This window comes from Labrus mixtus, chromosome 3, assembly GCF_963584025.1.
Source record: "Labrus mixtus chromosome 3, fLabMix1.1, whole genome shotgun sequence".
NCBI lineage: Eukaryota > Metazoa > Chordata > Actinopteri > Labriformes > Labridae > Labrus > Labrus mixtus.
In genome coordinates this window covers 4866685-4879201 of record NC_083614.1, presented here as the reverse complement: position 1 = coordinate 4879201, position 12517 = coordinate 4866685, and the positions used below count along the sequence as shown (strand labels likewise).

General features: G+C 40.0%; 1 protein-coding gene across 3 annotated transcripts in view; it reads right to left on the bottom strand.

Moving 5' to 3' along the window:
* Nucleotides 1-12517, bottom strand: part of kdr (kinase insert domain receptor (a type III receptor tyrosine kinase)) — a 33276-nt gene that overhangs the window by 20449 nt on the left and 310 nt on the right. Inside the window, exons 2-15 of one of the 3 annotated variants that reach the window (XM_061028932.1) lie at nucleotides 11430-11523; nucleotides 10803-11005; nucleotides 10064-10185; nucleotides 9514-9682; nucleotides 8221-8360; nucleotides 6380-6563; nucleotides 5952-6072; nucleotides 4825-4991; nucleotides 4576-4732; nucleotides 2797-2920; nucleotides 2588-2699; nucleotides 1478-1813; nucleotides 845-991; nucleotides 228-359 (exon numbers count right to left, since the gene is read on the bottom strand). In XM_061028932.1, coding sequence (XP_060884915.1) covers nucleotides 228-359; nucleotides 845-991; nucleotides 1478-1813; nucleotides 2588-2699; nucleotides 2797-2920; nucleotides 4576-4732; nucleotides 4825-4991; nucleotides 5952-6072; nucleotides 6380-6563; nucleotides 8221-8360; nucleotides 9514-9682; nucleotides 10064-10185; nucleotides 10803-11005; nucleotides 11430-11523 — 2208 coding nt within the window. The remainder of the gene's footprint in view (nucleotides 1-227; nucleotides 360-844; nucleotides 992-1477; nucleotides 1814-2587; nucleotides 2700-2796; nucleotides 2921-4575; nucleotides 4733-4824; nucleotides 4992-5951; nucleotides 6073-6379; nucleotides 6564-8220; nucleotides 8361-9513; nucleotides 9683-10063; nucleotides 10186-10802; nucleotides 11006-11429; nucleotides 11524-12517) is intronic. The other 2 variants (XM_061028941.1, XM_061028950.1) reach the window with 2 other exon arrangements.

Below are 12517 nucleotides of genomic sequence, written 5' to 3'. Positions count from 1 at the left end.
TATTAAAAGACGAAGAAAAAGCCACAAACACTGACAGAGTGACTTCAGAAAAAGGAAATGAGTACTAAATGACAGAGAAAGTCTGCAATGAGACGGATGACTTGCTCTGGTGTTCATGTCTGTGCATAGAGACATCTTACCCTGTGATCCATCTATGCTATCAGCAAACAGGAAACACCATATCATGTGTTCAGTTAGAAGTGGCAACAGTGTAGACAGAGACTGACCTTCAGTGGTCAGAGAGGCCTGTGAGGCGTCACATCCTCGACTGTTACAGGCACTGCAGGTGTACAGACCGCTGTCCTCCTTCTTCACACGCTGAATCGTCAAGATGTGGTTGTTCCGGCTCAGAATCACGCCTGAAAACAGATCAGTAATTAATCTATCTATCTTCACTTCAGGTCAGAACGTTACTCTTTGTAATAATAATAATAATAATACTTTATTTGTATAGCACTTTTCTATACAAGTGCTTTACAACAGAAAATAAAGGCAGAGAGACAATTAAAGCAACAGGTAGAGGGTAAACAAGCAGACAACAAAATCAGACTTAAGAACAATTACCGAAATCACAGAGTAAAAGCATTTTTAAATATTATCAACAAAGACATAAATCCATCATGAGCACTAAGCAACCTTTAGTGAAGTAACTGTTGTAAGGGAAAACTGCCTTTAAGAGGCAGAAACCTGAACAGGACCAGACTCATGCTGAACGGCCGTCTGCTGAGACTGTGTTGGAGTGAGAAAGTGGGATAGGGAGATGCATGATGGGCTTTTTTCTATTTGTATTAAGTGATGAAGTGAATCAGTGTTAATTTCAAAGCTAAAACAGAACGCGTCTCACCTGAGCCCTCCACCACAGTCTGGTTGTTTTTGGTCCAAACCACCGTCGGCTTTGGCATCCCGGCAGCATCGCAGAGCAGAGAGATGGTCGAGCTCACGTTGACTTTTTGATCGGTTAAATTGTTGAGGATCCTCGCTGCTTCAAGACCTTACGATCAGAGTCAGACGATAAATAAAGAATCACTATCACTGGAAGCAGTAAACACAGATCAGGTGTGACAACATGACAACAGCTCTACCATAAATACTTTATGACACTCCTTCATTATCGGTTTTTGCAAAAGTGATCATTCTACCTTGTATTTCTGACTAAAGTTGCTGTAAGTGGTGGTGTTGTACTGGAGTCCATGATATTTTATTTTTATAACATTTTATTGAGAGTGGGTGAGGTGTACTTTGTTTTCTATTTTGTCTGTTTTTATTTAATTTATTTTGATTTCTAAGATAGTGTTTTGCATTTAAAACACCACACCCTGATTTTGATTCTGATAAAGTGTCCATTAGTTTTAATTTGCCTCACACAAACCTCTAGGATCAAATTAATCGAAGGTCATTTCTTCAGTTTATAGAGATAATGATCAACTTTTTTTCTCGACTAAATGGAAATTGCATGTTTCTATAAATCCTTCTTTACCTTTGAGGGAAATGTTGCGCAGCAGGCAGGTTCTCTCCCGGGTCTTGATGCTCTCCACCTGACAGGCGTAAAGACCCTCATCTCGGCGGGTTGCGTTGGGCAGTTTGAGCTCCAGGGTCACGTTGGTTCCCTGCACACTGGAGAGCACGGCACGCTGCAGAGGCGTCCGCTGCAGGGAGCGGCACGGCTGTACCGACGGGACCGGCTCTGACCCCGAGGCGTTTGTCACACGGAACCAGGCGAGGTTCCCGTAGAGCAGCTTGTCCGCCTTACACCGCAAAACCACGTCGTCTTCCTCTAGGGGGTCACCTGGAGTCACACTCACCTCAAGGCCACCTGCAGAGAACAAACAGACAAACATTCAAAGAAGAAGAGTGTGTTGAATATTGAAATACATCGACGTACATCAGAGAGTAAGTACAACACAAGCAAGGATCTAGAAAAAAGGGAACAATGTCAGTAAGAGCAAACGATCAGCTTTGAGTCTGATTGGACACACAGGTGCTGACAGGAAGTGACCAGAGGCAAAGCACAACATTGAGGGCAGTTCTTGAGAGCTCTAATCAGTATAGAAACCATCTTATAAGTCATCGTTATCAAACAAAAACCATCGTCATTACCATCATCATCATCAATAATATGGAGACCATCATCATTAAGTTAGTAGGTATTCATGAAAGAGCTGGGTCTTTAGCTTTTTCTTAAAGGTGCAGAGAAATATACGCCTGATTACAGAAAGATGCAACACATGATGCAAACTTTAAAAGAAGATATAAAAGAGGCAGGTCCAGTCATGAGCTGCTACTATTGGCCTGTGTGTTGAAAATAAAGCCTAAAAACTGTGGGGACAAAGGATCTCCTGAACCTTTCAGTCCACTGCAGCTACTTCGATGATGTCATGAAGAGGAGGACTACCATTGTCCAATATATTCTGTATATTATTATCTCCTACACACTACACAATCCTCACCTACCTAAAACTGAGCCAGCCTTTTTTATCAGCTTGTCAATCAGCCTAGTGTTCCTGTCAGCCATGTTGCACACCCCACCCCACCCCAGTAGACGACACCATATAAAAACAATAAAAACGACAAAAAAAGAAGTGCTTACGTGTGACGTGGAAAAAGATGATGCGTGAGTCCTCTCCTACTTTGTTTTTAGCCGTGCACTTGTAGAGAGCGTGAGCCTCGGCTTTCTGAATCTTCAAAGAGCTCATGATTTTCTGGGGAAATAATTCAGTTTCATGTAAATATAACCAAAAATGTAACATGCAGTGTTTATCTGATAGATTGAAGTGAAAACTGGGATGAATTTTGAACCTTCTGGTGATGGTCAGAGTCAGTCATGACGCGTTCTGCAGAATGGTGAGCGCTGCTGTTACTGATATCTCTCCAACCTTTACATTCTGCCATCTGCTCCTCGGTCCTTATCAACCCCGACCTGCTGGACACAAACAAACAGGTTATACTGCTTTGAACTCTGAAATCAAATGCTTTTATGGTGTATTTTCTCAAGTTATTTGGGTGTATTTTATTCTTTTTATTTATTGCATTTTTTTTATATTTGATTCAAATTTGTCCCAAAGAATGTTTGCACTGCCAACTCTAACCTTGTCTATTTCCTGTGTTTTCTTTGCTTTGCTGTCTTTTATGTATTTTTATATAGATATTAATAGTTACATATTTTGCTGATACAGAGGCTCTGAAAAAGCATTTTTCCATGTGACTTCCGTGATGCAGTGTTAGATTTCTGCAGTAAGTCTTTCTTTAAAGGTCCCATATTATGCTTTTTCTGGTTTTATATTCTCTTTAGTGTGTTTTCCATGTGTCCTGTGCATGTTTAGGCACATCTATGTGCAAAAATTCAAAGTCTGCAGAAATGCGGCTTCTCCTACGTCCTCCTGTTAGCTGTAGCACTAGCTGCACGTAACGCTCGGTTCTAGCCCCCCTCGATAAAAAACTGTCAGTCCGACGTCATTGTCAGTGTGAGATCACTGATCTAAGCCCATTGGCTCGTTGTGGCAAGCCCAGCAGCTCATGTTGTATGCCCGTTAACTTCCGTGGCACACCCACAATATGCCGTAACCTGCGGTAGCACAGTAGTTCTAAGGTGCTAATGTTTTTGCTCCCAGGCCCTCGGAGCCAGAGTGGCTGAGCGACTGACCAATTACAGCAGAGCCGACAGGCCGACCAATCAGATCAGACTTGGCACACGTGGGGACTCTGAATGTGGGCACTTCAGAGTCTTAGAGAGAGAGTCAGAAGAGAGCCGGTGCACGGAGCGGCAGTACATGAAAACAGACACTTTTTTATAACTTTAACTATTGTGAACATACTTTAGTAGGTACATAGATTAAATATATGAACCCCAAAAAGGGCATAATATGGGCTCTTTAAGTCCGACCCACAGAAAACACAAAAACAGAGAATGGTTACTTTCACTCTTTCAGTCATGTTTCACTTTTTTGGATCTTTTTTTTCGTTTCTGCGATGATATGCAATTTGTTTTCATGTGAGGCACAAACACAAACTTTCAATCCAAATAAGAAAACACAGGAAAGGTTCGCTGAGATCTTTGAAGAATGCGTCTGAAAAACCGAGGACAAGATAACGAGGTGACAGAGAGTTTACAAGACGAGGCAGGAAGACAATCTTATTCTGACAGAAAGCTTGACAGGAACAACAGGAAATGTAGCCCACAGACTGAGGAAGAGCTGTGATGTGTAGACAGGAGATAAGAAACCTGCTGATGGTCCGAGCAGCTGCTCAAACACTTGTTCCTCCTTACTCACAACACACTTTCAACTCGGCATACCTGAGAGAAAGCTGCTTAGCTACAGAGCTGCAAAGGAGAGGTACATTTACATTGTAAGAATGTCTGATTATACAAAAAATAATTAAACACAATAACTAAAGTCCCTTTTAAAGTTGACATTTAAGAGCCTGAATCACATCCGCTGATCTTTATCAGGTCAGAGTGCACTCTCATTGTCTCTTGTTTTTGTCAACATCACGAATGCCTCTCCTGAATCAACAACCTGTTGACAATGACAGACGGAGGAGCTTTGTGAACACATATAGAGAAGAGTTATGACTCACAGGAAGGCCTCGGGACAGTCCTCTTTGGACATCCACTGCCACTGGATGTGTGACGGGACGGGAAATCCACGAGCAGTGCACCTCAGCGTGGGGCTGCTGCCATACGGATACAAGTCAGTGTCCTCGGCCACCTCCTTCTGTATGATGTGAGGAGGGACTGCAGGAGAACAAAACAAACAGTTATCACCACGGTATTTCATTATTAAGCTCAAGACTAAAAAAAGAGAGGAAATGTTGGTGTCAACATGCCGTTAACGAGCAGCTGGAAGGAGCGTCTCTGCTCCTCTTTAGTTATCTTATTGGTCAGCACGAATGTGTAATTCCCCGCATCGGTTTCTGAAACTCCTCGGATGACGAGGGCATCGCTCTTCTGCTTTATCTTGTAGTCATCCCTCAGTGGAAGGCCATTTTTTAACCTGAGGGTAAAAATAGAGAAATGATACAACTTAGCTGAAGTATCTAGATCATCAAAACATGCCCTGTTTTTTTTTATATTTTAAGGCCCACTCAAAGGTGAATAATAGCTGAAAATTGTTGTGAAACACTCTTTGTAGATTGTGTCAGGTCGTATTGTGTTAGCTTTTGTATGATTACTATGATCTGCCTTTGGAAAGCATTACACAAAAACTAAAAAACACTAGCTGATTGCAGCAGTGGCAGACCAGCTAACTCTAGTGTTTAGTGAGTTAAAATCAGTTTTTTATCGACTAGATAAGTGTGCTTGTTTTGCAAATCATGCACTAGTTCCCTGATATGAAACCAAGAAATTGACGAGACAGCATAAAGACTCTATGGAAGCCTCTGTTGAAATCCCTTACAGATGCTCTCTTCTCCCAGCACAAGAGAGCAGCCCTCCCCTGGCAGCCCTGCAGCGTTTTTTTGCGTTCTTTGATTTGGCACTCAACATGACTTTGCAGCCATTACAGCCACATGTTTCCTGTCTGTCAGCTGAAGCAAACTACTGGAACAATTCAAAATCATTTTGAACCTTTTAGTCATGTTGAACCCCAAATATTCAAACAGAGCCAAGGAATAATCCTTAAAGGTAAAAGTCAGTCTTCAGGACACTCCCCAAGAGTATTTAACATGTCGCCAAAGCCAATAAACTTCGGCATCCTAGGAAATGGGGTATTTTTATGTCCTACTTTATTCGTCGTTTCTGGTTTTAGTTTTATTGTCTGTTTTGGTTTGTTTTTTTGTAGTGGTTGGTTTTAGTCTTTTTGGTTGTGTCTTTGTCTTCTAACTGTTATTTTGTTTGAAAATTTCAATAAAATGTTATTGAAAAATAACAATAACATAATAATAACTTCGGCATCCAACTTAGGACAACATTCCCTTTGTGCTTTACATGTTCACTAAGTCTCCTGTACACTCACCACTTGAAGCTGGGCTCTGGGTAAGCTGAGTACTTGACGGGGATCATGGTGGATGTTTGATCTCCCACATTTACCTCCAACACCTTCATCCACGGCTCTTTCATATCAATGAAAGGCTTCTCTGGAAACACAAAAAAACAAATACAATTCCAGATTTTAAACAGTCAGTTCAAGACATCTGACAGAAAGCTTGGATAAAACAAAGAAAAAGGAAACCAAGATGGACAAAACAGAGTCAAAAATGTTTAATATTATATAACTACAAGCTAAATTAAAATTTAAAAAGAGCAACACTTTCTATTGAAATTATGTCCAAATAAAGCAGTTTCTTTATCAGATTAAATCAACTGTAGGGATGTTTTAAGTCCAAACAGCTCGACTAATAGGGACAGCTGTGGATGAGAACATGATGTCATGAGTACACCTACCGTACACTTTCAGGTACGCTGTGGTACTTTTCTCCATCTTCCCGCTGGAGGCTGTACAGGTGTACTCTCCTGTGTGATCCACTGTCACGTTCTCCACTATGAGCGTGTTGGACAGCTCCAGAGAGTTCCACAGCTTCTTCTTGTGGGGTATAGTGTGGGTCGGCCTCGAACCGTTAACCGAGCTCTAACATCAGGGAGACAGTTAAATATCCTGTTGTTTTATTTTTTTATTTACACTGCTTTTGATCTCATTTTTGATACTGATGTTGGAACATTGGAAGCCTCATTATTCATGTTACTCTTCTCATGGTCATGACAGTGTTCAGGTTTCTGAATGTGTCTTTGCAGTTGTGTCTTTTATTATCTCTGCTTCCATGTGAACGCTGCAGGAATAAAATATTGAATCGATATGAGCTGGAGCAGTGACTTTCTGTTTTTCTGTTTTTCTATTTGGTTATTTGATGGTCTTGGTTAATCTGTTCCCATTATTTTTGTTGTTTTGTCTAAAAACTTAGTTTGTTTTAGGCCAACAGGTCCAACATCATACACTGATTGATGAAAACATTTGTATTTTTCTGTGAATAATACACAAAAATAAGAAGGGGTAGGACCAGAATTTTTTTTAACTTCTTCCTATCCCTTTTGAACACGAACTATATTAGTTATTTATTTAGTTATTTATTTGTTGCTATGGATCCTGAGGATCCAGTTTGCTTTTTTGTTTTCTTTTTTGTCCTTTTTATTTTGTGTTTGTATTTTCTTAACATGTTCAATAAATTGACTAATAATAGAATAATAATAATAATAATGTTCTTTACCAACAGAAAGAGTTCATAAACCAGTTCAAGGTGTTAAGACGCGAGAACAGACAGAGAACTACCGTAAAGCTTATACAGGATTCTAACAACCTCAATATGCAGAATATACATTAAATTGTCGAGCCTCTTCTGGGGGATCTGAATTATCAGTATGTGAAGTATTCTGATTTCTATTTGTAGTACATTTGTAGTCGGAGCTGTATTGCTTGATTACGTATCAGCAGGTTTTGGTGTATGAAGGAGAAATAGTTTTAAGTTATCCGCATAAATGACTTTCCAGCTCCAATTAATTGTAGTCTAACGATGATTTACTGATCTCTACAAACAGATATCAGCTGACAATCCATTATAGATCACACATTTCAACTTGAGCAACAAATCTGCTTAACGCGGTGTTGATAAAGCCAATCAGCATTTCTATTTCCAGACTATAAACCAGAATACAATGGTTATGTACACAACACATAATTGTGATACTTTAACAAACATAATCAGGATTCTACTGAGCATGAAAACATCACTTCACTGTAAAAATCAGAAAAGAGGAAGATTTCTTTGTTGGCTTAACATCAAAACACAAAAAAAAGACACTTTTGTATTTTCAGAGATGAACTAAAGGATTCCTATTCAAATCAATGGATTATTGTAATCCCTGCACAATCCATGGTGTGTAGTTAACTTATTGTGATTCAGTATTTGGAGAACATTTCTGTAACCTCTACGTCTTTCACGTCTGTTTGTGAAACATTTCAGCCTCTTAAAAGTCCTCCTCAGTTCTTCACATTAGGAGCTCTCTTAAGATGCTTTGTGAATAACTTTTATCTTTACCAGGAACTAGTCCTTACTTTAAAGGAAAAGTCTGGTCACATTTTCTGATTCTAAGGATTCTTTTAGACTTTCCTCGAAAAGAGGAATAACTCTTTTAGTAGGAAGCTTCATGAATAGCGCCTGCTGATAGAGGAGCGTCACATGATACAAATACAAGCTCTCCAACGATCAAAACAGAGAGGGTTGTGCACTGACCAGGGCCTGACCAGAGTGCGTCCAGTTGAACTCGATGCCCACGTTGAGCTCGGTGTGAGCCATGCAACTGAGCATCAGACGCTCCCCCTCAGACAGCCTGAGCTGTGGAGGGGTCAGGGTGAGGTCGTAGATCTTGTATCCTGCGGAAAAGGGAGGGAAGACACGGTGGTCAGTCGACAGGCCATTGTTCTCCTGAGACTGCAGACTCTCTCTCTCTCTGTGCACAGACTCTACCTCACTCACTCAGTACCTCAGCCAGCTCCATTTCTTTTTTTACTAAAGTCCAATTTTTACCACAGGGAAGAGGACCCATTGTGTTACTGACAAGGGTCTAAGTTAGACCAGGAACGTATGGCAAGTGGTTTTAACATCTAATTTATAAACTGGGTATTCATTATGGGTTAAATTATTCCTGGACAAAATTAGCATTTCAGATATCCACAGTGACATTCTTCCTATCCATAACTTTAATTTCAGGTACACACATCATTCTTCTTCCGGAAAAATTACGTAAATTTTGCCATTGATTTGTAGAGTTTCAGTGTCAAAAATGTCATTCCTCAATCCCAGGTTTTAGGTTTGCCAGTCTATAGAGGGAATCATTAAAAACTGGTTCCTGGGGGTGGGTTTTTTTTCTGTTTCTGGCCATGTCATCCCCCACTCTCTGTCTCTCTCTCCTGTCTCTCTACAGCTCTAATAAAGGCAATAAAAGCCCAAATTTCTGGGACTTAAAGTTCTGAGTATTTTGGGTGGAAAGACATCTTTATTTATTCAGTCATGTTTATCTGCTTCAGTTTGACTGTATTTACTGTGGTGGAATTTTATGTCCTTATGTATTTAGATTTAAATGTACAGACATCATTATGTTTATTCACTGTTCTCTGATGTCAGTCAGACTGGATAGAGTTCAGCTGTGACTAGAAAGCAAGGACAGCTTAGTGTGTCAAGGGTCTTCCCCTTTATCTGAATGTTGTTTGCTAGACTTAGCGTCTGCTCTGACCCTGACGACAATAATGTCTTTTTGGATATGTAGCAAAGCGTTGGGAGAGTTTGAGAGAATTGGCAGAGCAGGGACACAGCATCAGACGTGTTCTGCTACTCCATCTCTCCCTCCGGAGTATTCTTGAATGTATATTCTTCAACTTAAGCCATATGAGTCTCCTGAATCTTTCTTGTCTGAAGTCAAGTTCTTACTAATTTCCTTAACAATTACAGTAAGACCAATACACAAAATGTGAAATACTTTTCCAGTTTTATTTAAACATTCCCTGTGTGTGTCTCATTCAATCTTACCGACAACAGCGACGATGTAGAGGGGGGACTTGAATGTCTCATTTCCAATCTGAGTCTGGCAGCACACGACGCCGGCGTAGCTGATCAGGTGACTGGGAACGGTGAACCCCGTCTGGGCGTCCCACAGAGAATCCTTCCCATCAGGATGGAGCTCCTTGTTTGGATACTTCTGACAGACACAACAAATTTACTGATTTTGAACTCTGAATTAGAACAAACATCAACATCAGGATATTTTATTGATGAGTGTTTTATCTGGCTGTTCAAAAGATAGAACCTCAGATAACCAAAAAGAGCCATCAGTAACAGAAACTGATACTACGGTGGCCATGAGGACTCAATATACTGCAGCTTGTTGTTGTTGTTGGTTTGTTACGTTATTATGTTTTTGTCTTTGATTGTGTTTTTTTTTATTTGGTTGTTTGTTCATATTTAGTGGTATGTAGTTGTCCTTGGTGAATCTGCTGTATTTGTTTGTGTTTTGGTGTTTGTATAGATGTATTTGTTTGTGTTGTGTTGTACTGTAGAAACAGAGAGAACGCTTCCTTACAGTATGAAGTGTAACGTTGAGATTCTCCACCGAGCCTCTGCAGGGGATCACCACCCGCACTCCTTCGCTGATGAACACCACCTCGTATTCTTTCTCAGGCGGCACAAACGGCATCTTGTAATCTGAAAACAAAACATAACAACCATGATTTTCTATCAGTTTGAAGAAAAGTTTAATCGACAGGTTAGGAGCAAAGGAGTAATCAGGCTCCAAGTGGCTTATCTTGCATTATGACTTTGGTCCCATCAGGTTTTTTTTAACTGGATTGTGTGTCGTGTAAAAATTGTGGCTTTAAAAATGGGGATCCTTTAAGTGGCTTGATCAACATGAGATATAAAGAATGGTATCTCCATTCTATTGTGAATTACAGTAGGAAAGGCATGTCCAACTATGTGTAACAACATTTACAAGATATTTGTTCAACTCTAATATTTTGTCAAAATGATGACGCTGCAGTAATATTTGTCTTCAATAAAAATGTATTTAAAGCCCCTGTTTTGAGTTTTTAACTGGGAATGAAACAGACTGAAATTAATATTGATGCCTCTTTAAAAGTAAAACAGTAAAAGTAAACGAGAGCATCAGTGTCAAGCTTGACTTTTTCTTTATGATCATTTTTTTATGCCATTGTATAAAAAAAGGAATGGAAGCTCTGCTATCCCATGACTGTAAACTTTTGTGCATAGCCCAGCCCCATTACTCCAGATCCTCCAGATATACAAAATAAGGATGCTTATACCATTAACAAACACATAGGCCGATGCTGACGTCTTGCCGTCTTCCACTCTCAGGTCTCTGTAGGAGCACTGGTACTGTCCCGTTTCATTGACTGTGGCGTTGGAGATCCGGAGCGTGGTGCAGAAGAGTCCTGATCCGCTGCAGTCGCTGGTGGAGAAACGAGTGCTGATGGGAGGGGTTGTCCACGTCAGGTACTGTCGACCTCTGAAACATGGAGAATTATAGATGTTGTGTTTGTGGGTTGTAACAATACCAGATTTTAAACTTTGTTTAAACTGAAACTTTTTCTATACTACGGCAACTCAAATAGACGTCCTAGACACTCAGTATTGAGTTATTTTATGTTTTTAAATATCAAATATTGAAGGCAAACTCCAGCACACTGTCTATATTGCAGAATACATTTCATTACCAAAACTTTTCCAGTGTGTTGTCCTCTCTCTCTCTTTCTCTCACGGCAGCTTTTGGTTAAAAATACTTTAAAAATGCTGCACTTTTCGATGCCATCGATTATTTAAAATAACAAAGATTGTATCATTTAAAAACATGTGGAATCAAAAAAGTGTCAAAGTAGCCAAAGATTTGACAACCTTTGTTTTGGACACTGAAAATAAGAGTCAGTGTGTACCTGCATGTTAGTTCCAGGTTGTCAGATTTGTTCATCCTGTGGACGCCATAGATGTTCAGTGTTGGGGGGTCGGGCATAAACCTCAGATCGATGGCTGGAGAAATCAACAACACACATTATTATTTACAGCGAGCACTTGCAACAAACAAGGTGATTTTTAGGTTTAAGGTCCTCCTCAGAGGAACTTTAAATGGAAATATAATCAGGTCAGAAGTACGAGGCAGGACAATGCAGGAAAAACAAAAAGGTCTGTGTGTAATTGTGGCTGTCCGGCCATTTTTCCTCCGCCACAGAAAATGGCGGAGTTCTGTCAAAACAGGAAGCAGGGGAAGATGGGCTGGGTCAGACTGAATGGCCCGGCACTGTGTGGCCTAGGTGGAGTTCCTGTTACTGAGGATACGAACACAGCCCAGCACCTCCCTGAGAGACCCTAAAGCTCATGTTCTATTGTATGGAAAAAACACATTAAGCTGACCAAGTAGGCATTATATAAGTACATCTTAAATTCAACTCAATGACCTCTAAATCGACCTACCAGGCCGTCCCCTTCAGCAGATACAGACAAGGATTCAGATTAATTAGAAATATCTTCATCGTTATTGTTAAGGGTAGAGCCAGATTGCTCCAGAGTTGCAGCAAACAAATGAGAGATGAACAACGTAGCATCAAACATCAATTAAATATAGGGTTTATGTAAGTGTTATGGGTTAGATGTGCCTGACAAAGCAACATTAGACGTACTGTACATTTAAGTTAAAAAACATGAGTAAACTAAGCAAAAGAAGTAGCAGCAAGGACATTTTTCTTTCTCAGATTGTCACATCTTTACAACTTTCCTTCCTCGTATTATTTCTTCATGACAACCTGACAAACAGTACAGCCATCTTTCATTTTCACATTTCTATTATTCCTTTGTAAACACATAACCAATGTTACAAAGGCCTCAAAAGCCTAAAACAAAAACCTGTGGATTTTGTCCTCCCAAAATTAAATTACAGAGAAAAAAAAGTTGAGCAAAGTTTTATAAGCTTCAAAGTTCCATTACATAAGTTATTGAACAACCTCCAGGTTAAACGGTTCAGAAAGAA